Source organism: Poecile atricapillus, chromosome W (genome assembly GCF_030490865.1).
Source record: "Poecile atricapillus isolate bPoeAtr1 chromosome W, bPoeAtr1.hap1, whole genome shotgun sequence".
NCBI lineage: Eukaryota > Metazoa > Chordata > Aves > Passeriformes > Paridae > Poecile > Poecile atricapillus.
In genome coordinates, this window is record NC_081288.1 from 23,587,468 (window position 1) to 23,611,877 (window position 24,410).

Sequence of the window (24,410 nt, forward strand, 5' to 3'; positions counted from 1 at the left end):
AGACAAATGAGCCAAAAACCTTTTCACTTATAAGATTGAGGACATCAGTATTTCTTGAGTTTCACAGCAATGAGAATAAGGAAAGCATAGCTCTAGGAGAGTACAACTATATTTGGTATCACTGACTTCTTTGCTGCTGCCGTGGCAAAAAATGTTAAGACTTGAACGCCATAATAGAAGTTGGTAAATAAACACACATCTTCTATACCTGACTTCATAAAAAATCCCCATGCTGTCTAGATATGGGACCTGAAACCTGAATTGAGAGATACAGAACCAGGCCCTGTTATGAAGAATTGTTATGGGAGGAAAGAGAATTTATTCCATGGTATGTAGAACCTCTCTAGAATCTCATAGCACTAGGGAGTGCAGAGCTTGGAATCCATTTCTCATTCTGGCAGTGTGCAATTGCTGGGTTGCAACTTAATTTGATCTTATTTCTCTACTTTGTGAAGTTCTAGAAGCAAGGCTAGAATTATGTTAAAATCAAAGGAACATGAGTAATGAAGAATAATATCTTTCTAGATCAGGTGTACTAACAAAATTATCATGTCTTTTGAAAAGCAGAAATCTAAATTATTCTAGCAAAAAACTTCTAAAAGTCATCCTCTGCCTGTTGCCCCAGAGTAAAATTTAATATTTTGACAAAGGAGGGAGGAAAAAAATTAATTCAGAAGTTTCCAGACATCTCTAGTTTCTTCCATCCTTATTTGTTTTGCATGAAGACAGATGCATAAGATGCTTTATAAGATTTGTTTTCCCTGATTTGTTTTGACATATCATAGATGATTTTAGATGAAATAAATGGGAAGCACAGAGCTCACAGTTTGATAGTGAATGCAATGAGGAGTGATGGGTCACAGCATAGTGGTGAAAGCAGAATGTCCATGCCTATGGCAGAGTGTTTGGAACAAGATGATCTTTAAGGTCCCTCCCAGCTCCAGCCATTCTGTGAATCCTCATTTTAACGCCAAGCCTGGGTCTGCTTGTGTTGTAATGTTACAGTACTGGAGATGTGGGGAGAGAAGCAGTGGCAGAAATGACAGCTGGCAGTAATCAGGTTGAAGGAATGCACCCTTGCAGCCATTTGTGGGTAACAACAGCTCCTGCAGTTAGCAGTGCCTAAGGTTAACAGATTGTGCAGACTCCAGTACAGACCCTTACAGAGGAATTTTTCTAGTTGCTCATAAAATTCTCTGTTTTACACAGATGCTCAAGTAACCCATTTAATTTTTATTGCCTTAAGAATGACCAAAAATACAAGTAGCTAAATATTTAATTCAAGTTAATTCAGACACCTCTGCTAGGTTTAAAAAGCTGAAGTGGGATAAAAATCCAGTTATCTCCCCATGCAATCTACCTGCACAGACATTCCAAAAACCATTTGCCAGGATTGTCTGTAACAATGTTAAACAAATGCTGGCCTGGATATACTAGTCCCCTGAAAAAGTGTAAGCTATATATATGATGTTTTATAATGAAATTACTTCTATCTTCATTTTATGTATGCAGTAGGCACTCACCAGAAGATAAAACAGTTCTTAATATTATTGTTTTTAATCAAGAAAGGCATAGAAGATCTTCTGTAGGCAGAAGGCAAGATCATGCCTTAGCAGAGTAAAGAGAAAAAAGAGAGACAACACATTGAAGTTCATTGAAGAAAGAAATTGCAGGAACTTTTTTTTTTTTCTGAGGCTAATGTAGCAGAGACAGAAGCTATTTTCCTGTGAAGTTCCTAGTCTACAACTGTTTTAAAACCAAAAAAACCCAGGTAGCCTAAAATAATGCCCAACAGTCAAAACTGCCAAGTAACTTAGGTGAAATTTTACTTGGAAAATGTAAAACTTGTACCTTTTTACTCAGCAGATCTTAAACGGCAGCTGGAATTATGGTCATTTTGGAGAAGTGCAAGACAAAATTTTAGCTCCACTGAAGGACAATGGTAAAAGATCTGTTCACTCCAAAATTCTTTTGGATATCTCTTATGAGACCTTTTAACCACTGTTTCTGTTGAGAAGCCAGAACTGCTGTGAGAACAGGGACTTCCCATTCAGAAAGCGGCTCAAACTGCGTGGTCTGGTCTGGATTCATTTGCTTGTGCAAACCTCACTGCAGTGGTGGGAGGAAAATGATCCAACTTGGTTTTCAGATCCAAACCCAGCTTTTTATGTCTGACAATTAGAATCCACTTCCCTCCCCCCACAACTGTAAAAGTAACACATTCTGTCTATAGGTCTTTAAAAGTTAATAAACATTAAACCAACAATGACATATTTGTGCAGTGATTTTTCAGGTTGACAATGATTTAAATTTTTTAAAAAACACATATTTGGTTCTCTGCTTTTTCCACTGATTTCAGCCCACAGTGAACTCCACTTTGTCCTGCCTGATCCGACTTCCTCTCCCCTTTCAGGGTAATCTTCCTGCCTTTACCAGTATCATTGCACAGAGATTTGTATAAGCATAGCTGAGTAGAAACATTATATGAACAGAGAGTTCTTTTAGTACTTGACATGTTTTATTTTAAACACATTCAGATATTAATATACATATGTGTACAGGCACTTAGGTGTAAATATACCATGTTATATTTTACAAATGCAGCATTAGATAATAAAGTCCTGACTTTTTTCCCAAGGCTTTGCTCGGTTATTATTTTTTATTTTATTTTATTTGTTTGTTTTGTTTTGTAAATTACTGGGAATTAGTGTTTTAAGTGATGCATACTTTTAAGATACATTCTGAGAGGTGTATCTCATTTCAAATGTGTTGGATTTGAAAAAGAAACAAAGAAAAGAAAAAGGGATCATCAGATCAACCGCTTCATTATTATTCTCTTTTCCTGATCACCTCTGCCCTGGTATGTAGAAATTGGCTGATTTATTTAAATCCCAGTAACTCCCACGGCATATGGTTCATAAAGTAGCATTTACAGTGTTCATTGTAACACTTCACTGCTACTAGAAAGATGTGAAAGTAATTTGGTTTGATGCTGTTCCAAAAGGAAAAATAGAGTAAAAGTATCTCTACTATTAAGTCAACTGCTGTAAGAGCAGCTTTTGGAGAGGGATAGTATTTTCTGAATGACAACTGACACAAAAACTCCCCCCAAAAAAACTAACACAACCAACCTTAAAAAAATCCCCTAGTCCAAAAAAACTATCCTCAGAAAGTAGTTCTTCAACACTGCCTTTTTTCCCACAGCCTTGTGGAGCCCCCAACCCTGTCTGCAGAAAATGAAAGAGAGAGGGGTGGGATTAATGTGTAATTAAAGGGAATTTGGAAGGCTGAGATGTTGCGGAATGTTAGATCAGTAGCTGGAACAGCATGTGGTGTTCTTTAGGCAGGCTTCATTGAATCCATACAAAAAAAGAAAGAAGGGCTGCTTGCCTGTCTGCTCATTTATCAAACAGCTAGGCTGAACTTTCACAGCTCCACAAAAGTGTTTTACTGTTTGCTGAAGTTTTGCTCCAGAAATTAAAGCTGAACAACCTAGTGACTCTGAGTCTTTGCTGCATTTTTGACATCAGCAACCTTGTGCAAAGCTCTTGGAAACCAACACAGGTCAATTTCTACATGATACTAAGGGAAGATGGTTGTACCTTTGCTAAAACGTTAGAAGAAATGGTCAAATATGTGACATTGTAATGTCTTTATTTATATAGCACCTTTTGATCTAAATACATGTTCCAAAGCTTTCAGTCATCAATCAGGATTAAATATTTATCATGGTGGCAAAATGGCTAATGGAGAAAAAAAAATCCATATTATTTAATCAATTTAAATTGACTTTGTTCCTAGTTGAACAGTTATATTCCATCTTGTAGGCTTATTTCCCTTTACTATTAGTTGGTGTTACCCCCCAAAGAGGAAGCATTTAGCAATTTATGTAAAAAAACCACAATTAAAATGGATTACAAATTTTAAAAGGGAGTATCTCCTTCACAAGTAAGTCTTCAAGGCTTACTGCAGTTTTTATTGCATGAGTGTTCTTACAGAAAACTTTTCCTCCTCCTGCACACCCCAGTGAGAGTCTGGTTCACTCCTGTGAGGTGCTGAGAGTCTCCTTTCTAGCAACAACAGTAAAGCTTTTTCATCAGGATTAGCCTGGTTGATAGAGGCTCTGATGACTTACGGCAGAGTCTAAATTCATTGATTTATTTCCTGCAATGCAACTGGCAGTGAAAAAGTTTTGGGTTGTGGTAGCAATGTTCTTTTAATGTCTGCTGACACACTAGAGTTTGTATTCTTGATGAATAGACTGCTGTTTCTGAGATCTACTTGTTTTCCATAGAGGATAAAGTGGTTGTGCGGTATCTTTACAAATGCCTGATGAGTTTTCCTTGGTAGAAATGATACCCCTATCAAATACCAAAATCTTTTCAGAGAATCATCTTTTAAAATAAGAAGTGTTTATTTCATGGCTGGTTTGTGAAGGTCTGTAAAGAACTTTGTTGATCCTGCGAAGTGATATAAGTAGTAGGCCAATTCTAATTACAGTGCACCTTAGTTTAGAGGCAGAGCTGTTCTTAGATTTTTAAGGAAATATGTTCTATTCCAGTAACTTCTGAAAGTATTTAAATTAATGGTAGCTAATGAAATAATAGTGAAGTTTAAAGTCTCTTTCGCCCTTTCAGAAATGGAAAAAATCAAGAGCTTTATTTCGGCTTTCTTCTACCATGTATTTTGTAGACACCACAGTACAGTTTTTCTTCTTTTTTTGTCTTTAAAGTTCATATTAAATGTGCGTTTCCATTTGTCTTAATATCAGTTCTGTTTATTTGCAGATAATAAGACAACAGTTTCCACAACTAACGACAAGAAGACTTGGAACCAGAGGCCAATCAAAGTAAGCAGTACGGTATTATTGTCATCTTACAGGGCCCCATGTGGCTCTGGCTTTACTGAATGGGGAATGAGAACAGGAAATTATTTGTGCAGTTGGGGCTTTAAAACCAACTTTGATGGAGGTTCTGTTGTAGTCTTTACATTATCTTATAGATTCAGCAGTGATCCTGCAAAGGTGGTTGAATGGAGCCCTTTTACTGATTTGATTAGCAATATTTTCCACATTGTTTTTTCATCTCAACTCCCTTTGCACAACATAAACTACATTCACACTCAGGAGTAATGGAACTACTGTTGGAGGCTGAGAAATATCAGCTGGTTAGCATCATGTTTCAGGCTAGAGAACAAGTGTCAGAACGCTATTTAGAATTTAGGTAGAAACATACATTGACCTAAACTGAAATTGTCCACAAACCAGAATTTAACCACCATTTTTCCCATGTAATAAAATCCAACCTACCTTTAGGTGATTAAAGATTTAGCTTACTGCCTTAACCAAAAGATGATATTTTCTGAAAATAGTTCATCTTAATTCCAGAATGAGAAACTGGTTCAGAATTAAGAATGCACTTCCTGGGATATTTGGCTTTTTCTAATTGTTGATAAGGTGTGATTCTACCAATTAATTTAGAGGATACAGTGATGTTCTTACGCTTTTTTTCTGCTTGTAGACTCCAATAAATTTTTCCAGGGAGCTTTGAATCTTTTTGTGGCAAGCATAAGGCCCCTCACATAATAAAACCTGCTTTTCTTGATTAGCTTTCACAGAATCCTACAGAGTAGCAGAAGTAGAGTGTCTATAGATCACAAGTGAAAAACTGTGGGAGAGGAAATGAAAATGTGAGATGGTGTGCTTGCAGAATTTTGTTGGTAAAACTTCTCTTTCAAAATAAAGCCTGAAAAACATAATATGGCTAAATGCTGAGAATTAAATATGCTGTTAGGATTGAGTCTACATACTAAAGCTAGAAGGACCTGCTCTTTAAGGAAAAAAATAGACTAAGATGCTAAAAGAAATGCCATTAAAGAAAGATTTACTGTGCTCTTCTAATGGGTGATCCATGCTAGGCAGTGTTTCTTTGATGGGACAAAATATTCTTCCCTCCAGCTTGATATTTTCTTAGTTTTTATAGCTAAGCTTTATTTTCCTAGAGCAGACGTATTTAAACAGCCAGTTGAATATTTGATTTTGGGAATGGTCCCAAATGCAGAATGAGTGTTGCCATAACATAACTGACCAAAGCCACTAGAAATCTCTCAGGTGGAAATTCTGAGCTAGCCCAAAAGCATACCAGGAAAGCATGATAGGACCATAGTCAGAGAGTCAGGATTTAGCACTGAATATAAGCTTTGTGGAGGCTCATAAAGATGGAGTGAAAGTGTGTACAAGTTGCTTTGTGGACACATTCATATGAGTAGCCCTTATTGGCCATCAAATCATTCTGGCATCAGCTTTTTTTACTTGTCCTTCCATTTAGAGAAAGGAGAGAGCACTGCTTTATTTCCAAACCGGAGCTCCTCCACTGCTCCAGGAGTCTCTCAGAGGGCAAGACACACTTGATCTGCTGACTAGGAGTGTCTTGCACCTCCAAAAGCTGTCTCTTTACTCTCACTGAGACTTAATATTTGTTGCACAATTTCCCCCTAACCTGCCTGCCTGTCAGAGCAGCTTTCAGGTCACACACTCCTTTCATGCCACTCACAATGGTTCTGCTTCCAACCTAGCAAATAAGGGGTTTCTGTCATACACAGAGAGAATACCTGCATGCTATACTTTAAGATAAATGCTCTCCTTGGTAGACCCAGCACAGCTGTAACTGAGCTCTGGTTTTGTTTTCAGAAACATCTGACTGCATTCCAGTTGAGTGTTACATAAAGAAATTACTTTAGACATTAACACTTCAGTCCCTTTATCGCCAACTGTGCTGACCGATTGCCGCCAGTATTATTTTCATTCCACTTCCCTGCCAGTGCCAAAGGAAATTCAGCCGTAGAAGTGGTTAAGATTATCTGGCTTCACACTGTTCTGCCTTCAGTCTTTTTTATAGCATGGCTGCCTTGTAACATTACAAAGTTCAGAGCTACAATGGTGCTGTACTCTTGCTCATCAGTTGTGAGCTTTCTGTTTTGCAGCTGGTTTATTGATGTGAGCGTGCAGCTGCTCTCTGTTGCACTGAGCTTAAAAACAGTTCCACCACAGGTGAGCTGTGAGAAGGCAGCTGAACATAAAAGCCAATTTCTTTCTGTACTGTAGTCTGAAACTCTTCAATTTGATACACAAGATGTGAGTTAAACCAGTGGAAGTTACCTGGTGTGAAGGGAATTTTTCTTCTTTCTTTAAAGGAGTGCTGTATATAACAGATCAATCAGGGTAAAAAGTATTTCACTTTAACACAAAAAAGATTTTGTTGTCTGCATGTTATTCTTCTACATATCAAACTTTCAACTAAGTTGATTTTTTTTTTTCTGATAGAAATACAAAAAAGTAATTGGAAAAGAATCTGTATAAACTACTTCAGTGAGCTTTTGCCCTTTGGGATAGTAAAATTACTGAAAGTAGAACTATGTAGAAAAATTTTGGAGTTAATTTTGCTACTGTTGTCTACATGATCTTGAAACTACACGGAAACCTCTTTTATTTCACCTCTTTAAGTGAAATATACCAGGAATTAAACACCGTGCAATAAAATTCTACTACATTTTCCAGGCTTGTTTTTTTTTCCTTCTCTGATTTAAGACAAAACTTGATACAAGACTGACGCCTGTGTAAAGGATACAAGCCTTTCAATTTTGCTCTTTTTCCCCTCTTCCCACCCTTCCCTGAGCAATTTGTGCTGCTGGCTCCCCACAGCATTTCCTTTTGGGTTCCCCTACCCCAGATGGAGCACACAGGCCATGTGTGAGTTTTATGGCTCTTATATGCAATATTCATCTGGCTGCTGCCAGAAACCAAACTGGGCACTTAAACCAAGAGCTGGAGGTGTTACCATTCAAGCTAAAAAAAAAAAAAAAAGCCAAACTTCTACAGCTGGTGTTGTAACCCCTCGCCATTAGTTACCTGTAACAGGTTAGGAACAGTCTGGAGGCTGGTTTCTTGTATAGAATGCATGTTTTGACCGAAGTTCTGGTAGAAATATTTGGAGCCAATGCTGTTGCTTTTTCAGGAAACTCCATAATGTTTTAAGATATGTCACTTGGATTATTCAATGTTGAGTTCAAGATAGCTTTTATTTTTAATGGAAAATATGGAATGTGCTTGGTGGGTGTGGCCAGGAACCACATACTAGAAATTTGCTACAACAGCCCAGGCCTCCTCTCAGCTCTCAGGTGTGCTGATAGAAAAGTTTGGGTGTCCAGCACTTTTCCACTATTTTCTGCTGGGGATTATGATATGCACTGATCTGTGGGTGAATGACTGCGAGGGGAAAAAGGAAAGTCACTGATTAGCTTAAGCTACCATCATTTACATGCTACTCTTCAATTAATTTCATTGCTGACCCTTGTAGAACTGCCTCAAGGGAATTTGTGTATATTTGAATGAACAGATGTGGTGGCAGCACTCTGAATAGTAACTGACTTGAAGAGTCAAAGAAGCTTTCAGAGATAGAAAATTCTTGTGCCATCACAGTGGGGTCCAGAGGACAGAATCTCATGATGATCTTACAGGTTATAAGGAGAGAAGAGGAGGATTATTGGAAAGTCTGTATAGGATTTGGCTGAAGCAGAAGTATACCAGCAATGCAATCTTGTGATGCCTTTTGTAATCACTCCTAATTTAGCTGATGTGTTGGATGCCTGCAGCTGAGAAACTGAAATAAAAGTTAGGAAATTACAGAAGGACTAAGAGAAAATCTCTGCTGCTTTGATGCAAGAGCTGTGCTTGATAACCGGTGCTTCCACCAGCACCTACAATAAAGCTGAGTGGTAGCACAAACTTGTGCCATAAGATCAAGCACAGTAATTCCCAGTGTGGCCTCACAGAGAGTTACTGCTGTGTCCTGTCCCTTGCTGACCAAAGCCCAGTGCTGATGCTAGGGTGTGAAGTAAATAATTGGAATTGTACATTTCCTTCCATTCATTGCTTTCCAGCATAAGCCTTCCCCACCCCTCCCCCCCTTTTCGTTAAAATGTTTTCATTTTCTGGAACATTTCTGGTTAACTTGTTTGCAATAAAGACTTGTGCTTTTCAGGGACCAAACCAGCCCTCAACAACCTGAGAATCAGGGAGCTGAAATAGCAGCAGAAGAGCTGGTCCAGAGGGTCTGTACCTCTGCTTATTGCTGAACTAAAGGAGCAGCTGCACAGCAGAGCTCTGCCAACCAGTAGCTGTAGGATGTTTTTCCTTGTCACTAAGAAGTTAAAAAATGGAAGAACATATTTTTCCTGCCCTACAACAGAGTCACCTTACGTTTACTGCAAGGAATGAAAATTGGAAGCTCAATATATTACCACAGTATTCTGCTGCTGAATCAATGCTTGTTAATAATGTATAAACTATTGCTCATAGCTCTATTTTGCTGCAGAAATCATTTGCTGTAGAAAACATTTGCATTATCAGTTTCCCTTGCCTCCATATATTTTTCTTTAATTTTCAAACAATCTGCTTTATAAAATACACATCTCTATGTATCAGGTACCATTATTATGGAATTGCAGTGAAAGAAAACTCCCAGTATTATGATGTGATGTATTCTAAAAAAGGAGCAGCTTGGGTCAACGAAACAGGAAAAAAAGAAGTAACCAAACAGACAGTGGCGTATTCACCACGATCCAAACTGGGAACATTGCTGCCAGAGTTTCCAAATGTCAAAGATCTAAATCTGCCAGCCAGCCTGCCAGAGGAGAAGGTAACACTTTGGAAATCTTTTCTCAGCTTGTCTTGGTTTCTTTTTTCTCCCTGCTCTGGATGAAAGCTTTGTCTAATATAAAAGACTTTAAACCAGAGTAAGTTTAATAATGCTATGACTTGATTTATGGGGGGCTGAATTACTTCATCTAATAAGAAGAAATAACTTTCCTTAAAAAGGGGAGCTGACACTATCAGTTGTACAATATTTCTAACGCCTGTGCATGTTTTTTTAAAAGTTACATTACATATAGCAGGGAAACTTTATGTGATGTTTGAGGGCAACTTTTAAAATGTTACATCCCTCTAATCTGTGAACACACTTCACTTGATGGCAAACTGACAAACAGTTCTAATGCTTTCTTGAGTAGAGAGGGACTTAGTGCATTTCTTATTCTTCTAGAGTAGAAATTCAGAGAATCCTAAATGCACATATGACAAAAATGCTCTGGCTCCTCTTGGCTGAGCTTGCTAGGTTTCTGGTTCTATTCACATGTGTAGTATCAATGTGAAGTGGACAAAAGAATAGGGTTTTTTAGTTCTTTATGTCCTAATTAGGGCCACATTCTCGTCTTTGATCTCACTGAGGCTTTTTGCTCCTCTTACATTTGAAGAATCCTATTGACAGAAAAATCCATGAATTCAAAGGGAGAATTTACTTTTAAGGAAACTCATCTTACAGCTAATCTAAATACACTTTAACTGATTTCATTATTTTTGTGGCTGCACATAGATAAGTAAAAAACTTGCTTCTTCTATGTTCTATGTTGGATTTCTTAAAGCAGAATGATCTTTTGTGTCTCTCTCATTCTTTTTCAGGTTTCTACCTTTATTATGATGTATAGGACTCACTGTCAGAGGATACTAGACACTGTAATAAGAGCAAACTTTGATGAGGTATGGTTAAAAAGTGCAGCTGCAGTTAATGATACATAAGGTATCCGTGGATTTGAGACCTTATTTTGTATGTTATATTACAGACGTGGGGGTTTGTATTACTCAGTGCTTTTCAGGAACAATATCTGTACTTGAGTATCTAATATGTGACTGATAGCACTAAATCTCACTTACAGCGCTGGGTGAGTTGGAGGAACAAAAACAATGAGAATGTTTTTGCTCTCTGCTGTCCAGCAGGATTAAGGGAGCAATATCCCCTTACAAGATGCTGGGCAATCCAGTACTTACAACTCGAGAAGTGTGTCTACCACAACTTTCTGAAGCTTTTTGTTGGGACTGAGCTGTCTGAAGGAATTCCTCTGAGTGCTCAGCAGAGCCAGAGCAGGTGTCACAGCAACAACAGTGGGCTCTGCTGGTTTGTTCACAATGATGCAGAGTGGTGGGGGGATTACAGCCTCCCAAATATCCCAGAGAGCCATAGCTGGAGTCTCCGGTTGCTCAGCTGTACTGCAGCGCAGCTAGGAACACACACACACACTGCTCAGCAGTTAATACCATCTCTTAGAGATGGATAAGGCCTGGACCTGTTCATATCTGACTGAATCTGAGAGGTTTCTGGCAGTGCACGAGACAGCTCTGTAATCAGAGCTGAAAAATAAAACTGGAATGCAAGCAGGTTTATATTAATGGCTTCTTATCTAGGATAACAAATCTGGCAATAGAGATACTGAGGACATGATCCAAATATGATATTTGGATCCTGGGGGAAAAAAAAAAATCAAAGGAAATGGGTCTTTTGACTGTCTTCTGAACAATGGGGAAAAATCCTTGCTTTTCTTCTTCTTACTGTTTAATTCTTACACTCTTCTGGTTTAAAGCTGGTTTTGCACTATTGTACTGAGCCTAGAAGTTTCCAAGTATGAAAAATACATGACACATTCAGGAAATTTAGCTGGGCAAGTCTCAGAACAGTTTCTTAAGAGCAAGACACTGTATTTTATTAGGTTTATCAGGATCTACGGTAAGGAAGGGGCTGAGCAAAAGCAATATCTAAACGGCAAATACTCTTTGCTACATGTGGTACAGTTGCTTAGTTCACTACAGATTACATGAAGAAAGTTATTGTACATGAGTGTTGGTGTTCTGACCCATGTGGAACTGATCATGTCATTCTCTGAGTAACATCTTTATTTCCTACATTAGAATTTTCGGAGGTATATTTTGCCGTGTCTGAAATCTCTCCCCTATTTTCCTTTTTTTTTTTTTTTTTTTTTTCCTTGCCTTTTGTCACTTTTTCTCCACTTTCCTTCATAGTAGAGGAAAGATAAAATCCAAAAGTGTAGTGTTTCTTTCCAAAGCAAAGGCAGAAAATGGTATATTGACCCATGTAAGCAATTTACTATCCTCCTCTCCTTCCCTCCCTCCCTCCCTCCCTTCCTCCACCAAAGCCTAGATTGCATTCCTTTGTACACCGAGACAGAGCGCAAAGAGAGATAAAAAGGTTTGACATGTGGAAACCAAAGAGTTAAACTCATCAGCCACTGATGGAAGGTAAAAATACCATGATTCCCATGGGTGTTTCTTCTGCAGTGACACAAAGACTCCTTGTCACCAGCCCCGAGTGTCTCCTCACCCTTTGGATTATTATCCTGTTGTGTGCTGCATTACAGTATGAGCCTGTCCAGTTGAGGAGCGTGCCCTGCCTGTGTTGCCCAGCTCTGGGACTAAAACAAATGCTGTATAAGCAGGGTCACTTAAAGAGAATTTGTGGCCTTTGATTATTTTAATTTTAACATTCCTGCTTCTTCTCATGATTGCAGGTTCAAAGTTTTCTTCTGCACTTTTGGCAAGGGATGCCTCCTCACATGCTGCCCGTACTGGGCTCTTCAACTGTAGTGAATATAGTGGGAGTTTGTGACTCAATTCTGTACAAGGCGATTTCTGGAGTTTTGATGCCAACAGTGCTACAGGCCTTACCTGACAGGTAACTGACCCCTTCTAGCTCAGCAGTCTTTGTTGCATTTCTTTTCTTCAAGAATGACACCATTTCTGGGAGAGCTGCTTGCTGAAACCCATTTTCTGACTTAAATCACAGTGTCATTTGAAAGGAGTTGAAGAGCTTACATGCTCCTGGAAAGATGTTCTGATTTTAACAAGACTTGTATTATGAAAAACTTGGAGAGTTAGGGGTTTTTATGTGATGAAGGATACCACCTTCTTCTTGTTTTCTTAATGTTCAGCTAAACCCAAAGAAATTCACTCTTCCAATTCATGTGGTAGATTTCAGCTGGTCTCTTCCTACCTGGCATTCATGTGAATCCAAGAATTCTTGTTCACAGAGGCAAAGCAGGACAGAGCAACAGTCCACAGCAAAAAGTGTAATCACTGAGTGCAGCCAACATGTTTTCCTCTCTATTTACTTGTATGCACATCAGTAAGCCATGTTTTTCTAAATAGTCCTGCACACTTTTAATATTATTTGACTGATGTGCTCTTGACATTGAGTAATTTGGTAAGAATTAAGAAGAAACTGTAGGAGTTTTTCATTGGAACTGTGTGTTTAGTCCTTAAGATTTTAAAGTGTCTCTAATCAAGGAAAATGTTTTCATGATGTTGTCCTGCTCTCCTATGTGCATTTCAAGACTGCTAAAGTGAACGTATTTTACACAAGAAATCTGCTATAATCATGGGCTGTTCTTGATAAAACATGTACATTTTTACAAGCTTTGCCCCTCACCCCCCCAAATCTATTTCATTGGAAGGATTAAACAGAACAGCAGTCCTTTTCTCAAGCTGCTTAGTTCTTTCATAGGAAATAAGGAGAGACTTGAGTGTGAATATAGACTTTTGTAATGCATATAAAGGGCCAGATTGTGGCTATTAAGCCATAGCCTGCACTGGAGGGGGTGAAGAAGGGTCTCATTGCAATGGAAGCTCCCGAAGGAAATCTTGCTGACTCAGCCAGAATCCTCTGAGATACTTCCTGGGAACAAATTCTGGCTATCCAGAAAAGGCGCTTTTTAGTGAGCCCAGCAGTTGTCATCCATCCCTGTTCTCTTTGGGTGTTTTTGTGGAGCAGAGCAGGTCGATGGCCATGTTTATTTTACCACCTCTGTTGTCCATGCAGTGTGCTAGGAGTACAAATAGAAACCTTTCCTGGGTTGACAGGGGGAAGTTCCTTGTGTCTTTTCTCTCTCATTTGTGCATTTCTAGCATTGCTACGGGCTGTGCAGCTTTGTCTGTCAGAACCAACTCTTAGGATCCTCTGCACAGCACTCCACAACTGTTCCTGGGAACTGACATTTTTTACTGAGGATTCCAACAAGAAGGGCAGAATGAGCTGCCTTCCAAGTTTAACAGGAAATGATGGAACCAGCAGGAAAGGGTAGCAAGAAAGAAGAGAGAAATTTCACTTCTCTGGGAAAGTTCCAGTCCTCTGCAGGGCTAAGCAGGCAGGTCCTGCTCCACCTCCAGTTCCCCACCTGTGTGGCTTGGCCTGAAAATTCCTCCCCCCATCATCATCACTCACTAACTGGCTCTGGCCTGCAGCAGAGTTGGTTGTTGCTCCACTTGAATATGCCCCTGGACATCTGTATAAATGTGGGCACAACCAAGCTGAAATCTGAAGCTTGGGTTATTGTCGTCTTTAAACAGTTGTGATTTCATATTTGTAGAGAGTGGGAATGATTTTATTTACAGTAAAAATACTATTTGTAAGTATCAAAGCAATGCTGTACAGAGATGGGAGGTTTTGAACATGGTGATAAATTTTGCTTTTCTTGCAAAAGTTGTCAAAAGTTTTTCCTCATGCCTACAAACCAAAATATGTTAGCAACTCTGCATAATAATGAGTTGTAAATAAATGACTCATGGTCTTCACACCTTCACAGCTTTTACAGTACAATGCACAGAGTAAACATGATGTGATGTTGTGATTCCCTTTTTCAGTTTGACGCAGGTGATCCGAAAGTTTGCAAAGCAACTGGATGAGTGGCTGAAAGTAGCTCTCCATGATTTGCCAGAAAACCTACGAAATATCAAATTTGAGTGTATGTATTGCCCAATCTCTCTCCTGTTAAACTGGGACAGACAATGTTTATTGATTACAAATTAATTGGAAGTGAGACTAGTGTTCTTTGGGAATTAAAACCTGTCATCATTATAAATCTTGCATTCACTTAGAATCTCCACTTGCCAATGAGAACCAATCTCATTTAGTGATATAAGGCACTGCTCAAAATGAGAATTTCTTTTTCTTTCTTGTTGATTCTGATAAGAAATTAATTTTGTTGATAGTAAGCAAACACTAAGGGTGATATTAGGCAAAGAAAATTATTAAACAAACCTTTAAGCTAGCAGAATTTGAATACAGCTTGAGGCCCTTACTCAAAAAAGTGCCAGAGTTAGAAATGAAGGAGATCAAATTACCCTGTCACCACAGGAAAGGGCACTAGTCCTTTTCAGACGTGCTTTGTAGATGCCTGCAGTGCACATCACCTATTGATAAAGCCTGCTTTATTTCACAGCTCTCAATTCTTTGCCTTTCATGAGCACTAAATTCCACACCACAAAGTTAAAGGGGAAAAAAAAAACTAATTTAGGAGAAGGATTAACTATTTTGATCAGCGTGGAAAATTAGGTGTATATGTTACTGAGAACAGTCAGGATGGAAGTTGGAACAACTAATTTCAGGGCGGGTTTGAATTGTTTGCTAATTTATTTTAAAAATTAAACAAAGTCAGAACTGAGAATATGCTTTACCACACCTTTTTCTGTTCAAAAATATTGGGAATCTTCAACAGCAAAATCTTTGCCAATCTTACAGGCAGACAGAGATGGACAGTGCACTCTCTAGGCATTCTCAAGCTATAGTTTTTAAGTGCTTTTATGTACAGCATGGAGGGAAAGCTCGCTCTGTGGCCACATCAAACATGTCTTTGGATAGATCTGCAAACCTGGTCCTTTTGATATAAGGAAAATATTGTGTGCACCCTGCCTTTTACATGAGCCTTTGTTGCTTCTGCAACTATTTTCCCCTCATCAGAATTTGTGATAGGGTACACAGCCAGTGGAAGTACTGACAGGAGGAACTGCAAGATTTTCATCATTTTTGTAGTTCCCAAGTTGCTGATTTCAGACAAAAAAAAAAAAAAAAAAGCTAAATGTAATGTTTTAAAAGCTCATTTTCCAAGAATAGAAAATATCTTCATACAAGCTCTTGCAAAGAGCTGAACTGGGAACAGAGGACTAGCAACTATCTCCTGGACCATTTCAGCGCACAATGTATTAGTATGTCATGCAATTGCTTTCAGAAACTTTGATCAAATTCCACCTGAAACTGGATCAGAATTTAGCCCCTACTAGTCAAGTTAGAAGACTCCTCCAAAACTTGATTGCACAAAGATTTAGCAACCTCTTCTCATCTGCACGCATAATGGAAATAGTTTTGTTATTTTATGTGCACTTATTCTTGCACCAACATTTTTCTTTCTATTAAATAGTTTTTTCTGTTCTCCAGTTCCTTTGTGTAGCAAGAGAAAATTTGCTATGCTGAGCAAGAAAAGCTTTCCATTGTCCTCTGTTTCTCTTGTCATCTCATTATTCACAGCATCTATAAATAATTGCTTGTAATATGCCTCTGTAAAATTGATTGAGCATCCAGATTTAAGGGTTTAGGTCAAGGTTTAAATTAAGTTAAAACTGGGCTAGTTGAGCACATTTTATGTGGCCACAATGTTGTATAGGATACTGGATATATTTTTTTGGTTGTTCTTGTTTAATTTAATACTTTCTGAAGTAATTATCCTTATTTAGCACAGTATATTAATATGTATTTCTTCTTTCCTGCAGTGTCCAGAAGATTCTCACAAATATTACGGCGACAGACGTCCCTAAATCATCTCTGCCAAGTAAGTATTTCACTTACCCAAGTTTAATTAATGCCAGTTTTACTGAGTTTTCAAATAATTTTATGAATTGACTGGTTGGATTTTATTCAGAGAAGGAGATCACATTAGCAGTTTGTCTCAAATATTTCTTGTGGCCACCTCTACAAAATCAAAAAGTAATCATTGAAAAAAGTCTTTCTAGATAACTGGCAGCCCCTGATCATTAAATTCGGCAGGGTGTTTTTATGAAAGTTATATTATTTGATTTGAAGAAATGGTTCATTTTCAGGAAATATATGAGACATTCAATTTATTTAATAATAAATGCAGTTTATATTAGGCCAGTTGCAAAGCAAGAAAAATTTCTACATGCCCAACAATACATTCCAAGTATAATTGTATATTATAAATCAAATGCAAATTCGTAAAAGGGAAAACAGCTGAACTGGGTTTTAAATAGACATGTTCCTGTAACCATAGCAAGCGAATATAGAAGCTGCTCCAAAATTTTTGGTGTTCATCAGTTTACATCCAAATTACCTGAAAAAAGTCATGAAGCCAAATTCTGTGTAGTATAAAAAGGGAGAGAATGCATTAAATTAATTACTGTTTCATCCATGTATTGGAGGGGATAGTTTTTTTCCCTGTCACCTGAAAGCTGCACTTTTGGGAGGTGTATCCAAAACTCCAAGTTAGCCTTCTGTGGGTGAAACGCACAGAAAGAAGCTCTAGGGAAATAAAAAACCCCTGCAAGGAATTTTTGGTAGGTTTCTGCCACCATTATTTTAGTGATGGAGACAGAGATACTCGTGCTGCCTTCCCCCAAGTACCATAGATCATCACTGAAGTCTGGAGGTCCATAGCAATTCAGAGGATACAAAGATAAAGAAATCAAACCTTCTGCATCTAACCTGGGATCAAATCTCCTAGAAGAAGGAATCTTCAAGTGCATCACTCCCTTGGGAAAGCTGATAACCTTGGGGTGTGTTATCATCTCTGCTTAACTTAGAGAGATCTGTGTACATGACCATGGCCTTGTGTCACTTCCTTTACTCTCAGTCCATCCTCCCCATTACCAACAGCACGTCCCTGTCTCAACCAGCCTAGACACGGATCTGATGAGGAGGCCAAGGAGCTTTAACCTTTTCATGTGGCTGAGGGAAGAATGAGAGTCTTCATAGACTGGGAGAGGGGAGGGTGCAAACCTGAGTGGGGTTTGTTTGTTTGGTATTGGTTTGATTTTTCTTGTTGCTTTTTTTGTTCTGAACCGAGGTTTGAAATGAAAACCAGTAGAGCTGTTAGAGATTGAGGGGTCTAGCAAAGTCTAGCAATCAGACTAGTGCTGCTCATTAGGGTTTGTGGTGAATGCAGTCAAAATACTTGCAGCTGATTAAAGTAGGCAAATGTTAGAGGGCCCTGTAATGTCCATAAGACATCAAGCTGGTGGGTGGGGGTCCATGAGGAGAAACAACTTAGTGAGCCCAGCTAAGGAAGCGTAAAAGGGGATAAAGCCTATTTTTTAACCTAATAAAGCATGAACTAATGAATAGATTGGATTGGATTACAGGCATCAAGAACAGTGATCCACAGTGCAGACATCACATTTCAAATGCTGGAGGACTGGAGGAATGTGGATCTGAATAGCATTACCAAACAAACCCTCTATACTATGGAGGACTCACGGGAGGAACACAGAAAGCTCATCATACAATGTAAGAGCAGAATCTTCAAATAAAGCCAGGTGAACTTGGCTTCCTGCTGCAAACAAAGCTCAGAGAAAGTAGTGCTGGTTTTGCAGCCATTGGTTTGCTTGGAGGCTTAAGATAAATATAGACATTTACCAAAACGTAAGGCAAAGCCCTGTCGAGGTCTTATGTTTTGGGGCATAGATCTGGCCACTGCTCCTTGATGCTTTCCTTTCTAGTACCCAGAACAGCCAATGGCACAAAACTAACACCCAAATTCAGCAGGATTTTTAACATGAACCTGAGCAAAGTAGATTTGTGAGTTAACCATTGAATATGTGGAAGTCCAATCTTTCCTGCTGTAGAACTGCTGGAGAATTGTCTTTTGAATGGCTTTGACACTTAAGTAATTGTGTATTTGAGTCCCTTGTAAACTTGTTTATAAAGAGCTCCTTTTTACACAGTGTTTTCATAACCAAGAGCATTTGATGGGATAAGTTTTTGCCCTGAACTTCTATGACTAAATAGAAGTCCCATATCGGACAAGCTCATTGGTTAATTTAGCTTCTGTCTAGTACAGTGAAGGGTACGGGCTTGAAATTGACTTTAGAGGTCTTGGCAACTGGTTTTAAAATTCAAGATCTTTTGCAAATACAAAATATTCCTTCCATCATCCAAAAGTGTTGCATAGTTATAAGCTCAGGTGTAACCTGAAGCACACTGAGTTTTGTTGTTTTGAGGCAACAGAACTTTAACATCCTTCACATAACCTCACTTTCTGTGAACCCACCTGTTGTATTCCCATCACCCTCCTGAGGGGGACCAGCCATCTTTTACCCAGAATCTGCCTGAACAGGGCACAACCCAGGCAGCCACTCATGGGAGCCCAGGAAGGGTAGGTTTGCTAGTGAGGCAAGTTTTTCACGGAATGGCTGGGAAGACAAGGGGTGACACCTTCACATGTACCCTGGACTCCACAAGGTTGACTTTGGAAGTCATCCCACCGTGTTAACACTTCAATTCTTCTCCTCGGTTCAGGGATGGGCCTTGCATTCTCTGCTAGTTCTGTTTTCCAGGGAGAAGTTCTTATTCTTTCCTCTCTTTCTTAACCCTTGATTTATCTCATGGCCCTCTTCCCTTTTGAGGAGATAGGAATTCGACATGGCAGCAAAGGAGGTAGCATACAGTGACACCGAAATCCAAAACCTGAGTGAATCCTTCTGTCGTCTTGTTTTATGTTTATGTCGTATGTTTTCAAGACCTATCCAACATCCTACTGCTGGTCAAAAAAGAGTTTTCAAAGTTATACTCACCAGTAGCAGCAACATTTTTGGCTGCCATTCAGAACATCCTTAATGTTTAAGGAATATTCTTGTGTATGTAGTATTAGTGTAATGAAATCAAACTGAATTTTCCTGAATGCTGTTGGATTTGTGCAAGTTTTTTTCACGTTTTAGACCTATATAGTCCAATAAGAAGTTAGTCAGAATAGTAAGCTAATAGCTGCAGGAGATAGGATGCCGATGAGGTGTTCAGATATGTATAGAGAATATTCTAGAACTTAGATTTTTTTTCCCCATCTTTGATGTTTATTCTACTTGACCGAAGATTTTTTCACTATGCCTTGTATGACTTATATGGCATCAATTAAAGGCCTGTTTTCATACTTTTGTTACTAATAATCAAGGAAGTACAATTTCAGCTACTATAATTAAATAAAACCCCCCATGTTTATAAGCCTGTAAACAGAGAGAAACAGAGAAAAATCACTGGGTATGAGAGAACCTCTTTCCTGTTCTGCTGGACTACATATCTCTGACACGATTTCTGCTTTATTCCCTCATTCTCAGATCCTGTTGAGGTATTTTTGACAATCGCTCAAGGCTAAACATCTGATTTTCTCAAATAGGTTGTTGTACACAGTTGCATTGCTCCAGCAGCAAAGCAGGCAACTGATTTGTTTTTCTGCTCTTGCTCCCCTCTTTGCACAGCATATGAATTACTTCATCTGTTGTATCAGGCAGTTTTTGTCCAGCCAAATACTCAGGTAAGGAGAACATTTAGATTTCTCTGTAATCCTGTTCTGAATAAAGGGAAGTTTCCCATTCAGTAAAAGAATGAAAGAAGATAAGGGTGGTCCAAACATCATTTCCCTTCTTCCTCAACTAATGTTTCTGGTAACTCAGCCTTTCCAAGTCTCAGTTAAATAAAGTTGTAGTCAGGTGTCTAGCGAATGCATTCCTGCTCATCCTCCTGATCCAAGAGGATCAGAGAGGTTGTTCTTTGCATTATTTTTGGATATCCTCTCTGTCTCATTTCCCTAGCTATCATCTCTACGCTTTGCCTCCTCCACTCTTTTCACTGTCTTGCCTGTGGAGAGAAATTCCTTCCTCCTGTTATTTATAATTAGTTGTAAATGGAATTGCTTAGCACATTGAAATCATCCTGTAACACAGCAGGCAGAAGGTGTCTTTCTTCTTGACCTACTGAGCCATATATCTTAGCCGAGTTGAAGAATAGTTTGTTGAGGTGTCAAAGCACATGATTCTTTGTCTTCCAGACATTGGTTCTCATATATAAATGAGACTTGAAGTTCTAAGGACTGCAGCTGAGTGACTTCTTTTAACTTTTTGTATTAAAATATTAATATGTGTACTTGGAAAAAATCAAAAAGTACACAGGTTGCTATTTGCGAAATCTTCTTGATAATGAGTATTTCTGCACTGATAGTAATTTATTTTGAAGAAGGAGAAGTTTATGGACATTCTTTGTGTGTGTGTGTGTGTGTGTCTGGCATTGCAAATAGATGATTTGCAGCAGTTAAATCATGATTTTGCAACTAAAGCATTATACAGATGAGCGCCCTATCAACAATACTCATTCACTCGGTGCCTTGAAGATTCTTTATGCATTTCTAAATCAATTTCATGCATGACATTTTTTCATCACTGGGGTCAAGGCCTAGTTTCTCACTCTTCATAGAGAACACCATAAACATTTCACTTCTGGGCACAGCAGACAACATAAATAAAACCACTAATTTTAAAAAACAGCTTCTGATTGGCTCACATTAAAATAACACTTTCAATGACTGCATCAATTTCAGTATAAACAAAATAAGAGACCCAGCAAAGTTTTTGGGTCAGCAGCAAGAAAGATGCATTTGTTTCAGTTAAGCAATCTATTATAAAAAATACACCATAAACTCGTGATTCTTTTGGTAGCCTTTTGTGATTTGTTTTTCTTTTGTTTGAAACAGAATCCAAGTTCTAAGGTGGGCTTTTTTTTTGTTTTGTTTTGCATGCCAGTGTATCAGGAGTTTGATCACCTTTTGGAGGAGCAGTCCCCCATTGAGTCGTACATCGAGTGGCTGGATTCCATGGTGGACAGATGTGTTGTAAAGGTTGGTAAGGAGGAGTGAGTCACTGATGTTCATTATGAGCTCTATTCAGGTAATACATTTTCAGAAAAAAGTAAAAATAATTAAAAAAAAAAAAAAAGGAGTTGGTAATGAGCAGGATTAAAGCAGTAGTGGGAAAAATCTCACCGGTTTTCCTGGAGAATTGCTCACATTCAGGATTTGGCTTTATTCTGCTCTTATTTATTTTATTCCAAAAGATGGTATTCAAAAGTGAATGGGGTTGAGGTTTCCAATCAAGTCAGTATTTCAGGGATATGGAGAGATGAATTCAGAGTCTTCCTAATGGTACAGTGCAAAGAAAAACGTAACTTGGCCTTTTAAGGTTTTAATGAAAAGGATATTTAAGCTAGCTAATTTATATACAGTCAAATGTAAGGATGAAAGTCTACATTACCATTCAGTAAAGGACACATTTATGTTCTTTTTGACCTGATATGGAATACCAAGGACTTGTATTTTATTTTAATTAAAGTGCATGCAGAAACCTACTAACAAAACTTTAAAACGTACTTTCAAAAGTGATCTGGCATCACCATATTTCTACACAGAGCATGAAAATACATAAATTACTATTTTAACTTCTTTTACTTTTTAGTAGTAGGATGTTCTGATAGAATTCTTCGTTCCAGTTGTTAGAACTCAAAAGTAAAACCAAAACAAATCAAAATATGCTGCCTCTCTGTCTGCTGCAAAATAGCCATACAGAAAACAGATAATTCTCCAGATTACTTGAAATACTTTGATTGTTTTGGGGAACTTGTCTTCTAGTCAGTAGAATGCAATTTGAAATTCAGGCCAGAGCTGTTAATTTTAATGAAGAACTTGACATGAATTTTAATAAATTAATTTTAACAGTTGATTGGGTAACTCACATATGACTATAATAAATACATTTTTGAAGAGTTAATGCCTAAATTGTGATTTCTGGAAAGTATTTTTCCTAGTAAAATGACTAAGTGAATTCACAAAAATAAAAACGAGAAAGAACAAAAAACTTTATATTCAATATTAAACCTCATTTGAAATAATAATATAAATTTATAGTGTAGATCAAACATTATTGATTAGAAATTGCTTTCTTGAGTAGGAGGCAAGAAGGAACATGCTAGTAATTAGGCTAAGATGAAGATCAGATCAAATTTCTTTGCAGTCCTTTTATCATGTATAAAGGAGATCCAGTCTTGAATAATACTTTACTGTTTCCTCTTTCTGAAGGTTGTCCACGGTTTTAAGGTGGATTTCTGTCTAAGGCCATTTTGAGTTTGGGCTTTTTAATTTGTAGTGTATATTTTAATGTGGAGGTGGTGGTAAGTAGTTTTTCAGTATAAAAAGAGAAGATGGATATATGCATCATTCAGCTGTCTTGCTGGTAGAAATAAAAGTGTCTCCATGTCAGACACATCTCTCTTCTTGCAGGTAGCTGCCAAGAGACAAGGCTCTTTGAAGAAAGTAGCTCAGCAGTTTCTCCTGATGTGGTCCTGTTTTGGCACTCGAGTGATTCGGGACATGACTTTGCACAGCGCACCCAGCTTTGGTACTTGGATTTTGTTCTAATAATTGCATGCCACAGTCCAAAAAACAAAAAAAATAATCTGTATCCTAGCTGGTGATGTACATCTTAAGGGAAAACATAACCAGTTTTCAGGTGTCCAGTGCTCCATTAAGAAATAGGTTGGGTTTTTGACATTTGGAAATAATGCTCAGACAGATGTCTGTCTGCAGCCAGGGGAGATGAAAATGTTGCTGCTTCCTTGTGTTTGCTGTCAGGAGCTGCAGGGATCAGTCACAGGGCAGTTGGGGGAGCCCACTACAGGAGCATTCCCTAATGCACTTCAGTGCAAAGTGAGCCTGTTTACCCAAACCACTCTGGCCACGAGTTGAACCAAGAAAGATGACTTTGTGCTGAAGTGGATGAAAAGCTCTCCAGTGAAGCACTTTGCCAGCTCTCCTCTTAAAGGACATAGCATTTGAAACTGGTCTTTGCAAAGTGAGTGTGCTTCTGTCACCTGGAAAGTCTCTTCCATTTCTTAAAAAGTCAGTCAGGATTAAAAAATAGATTTTTATTTTTTAAATGAAAAATCATGTTGCTTTTCTACACTGTTTGAAAGGGGGCTTTGTCCACTGATACAAACTGTTCAGATTAAAATCAGCTGAAAGCAAGAATGACTCGACTGGTGTGCCATGAGTGTGAACTTTCAGGCACTTGGGACCAGACTGTGCTTGAGAGATGCTTTTTATAAATGCACATTCGTTTGAATATGTTTCTATAAAGATCAATAAAGAATGATTTTATATGGGTATTGCATTAAATACCCATATAAATAAATAAATTACCCGTTTTTTTATGGGTATTGCATTGCATAAATATATAATTGTATTATATGGGTATTGAACAACTGCAAGGTTTTCTGCAGGCTGAGCTTTGATGTCCTTTATGCTTTTAGAACCATCTAATAGCATAAATTTGAATACTGTCATTGAGATAAGATATTTTTAATATGTTTTATATATTTATAATACATATAATATTTATTTCTAAAACATGTTTCTATTTTAATCTGAAATTACTTTTATTTCCATTTTAAAATGGAATCAGGATAGTGAGCATGATCACCCCAAGGTGATTACAATTTTCAGCAAAATACACAAACCTGTTCAGGGGCAATGCTTGTAGAAGCAGGAGGAGCCCTGAAGTTTTGAATATCAAAAGTGTAATAAACTCTATTTAGCCACAGACACAAATTTATAATAATCTACATTAACGATGCTATTCTTTCACTGCAAAGCCACTTGACATATTGTTCATGAATTAGAGTTGTACAAGA

The 24,410-nt window shown here is 38.1% G+C and overlaps 1 protein-coding gene across 1 annotated transcript in view; it reads left to right on the top strand.

Moving 5' to 3' along the window:
* RFX4 (regulatory factor X4) overlaps positions 1-24,410 on the top strand; it is a 72,072-nt gene that overhangs the window by 24,913 nt on the left and 22,749 nt on the right. Inside the window, exons 5-13 of the mRNA XM_058862445.1 lie at positions 4,788-4,849; positions 9,482-9,695; positions 10,514-10,591; positions 12,412-12,575; positions 14,540-14,640; positions 16,442-16,500; positions 18,047-18,191; positions 21,473-21,567; positions 23,002-23,119. Of these exons, the coding sequence (XP_058718428.1) occupies positions 4,788-4,849; positions 9,482-9,695; positions 10,514-10,591; positions 12,412-12,575; positions 14,540-14,640; positions 16,442-16,500; positions 18,047-18,191; positions 21,473-21,567; positions 23,002-23,119 (1,036 nt within the window). The remainder of the gene's footprint in view (positions 1-4,787; positions 4,850-9,481; positions 9,696-10,513; positions 10,592-12,411; positions 12,576-14,539; positions 14,641-16,441; positions 16,501-18,046; positions 18,192-21,472; positions 21,568-23,001; positions 23,120-24,410) is intronic.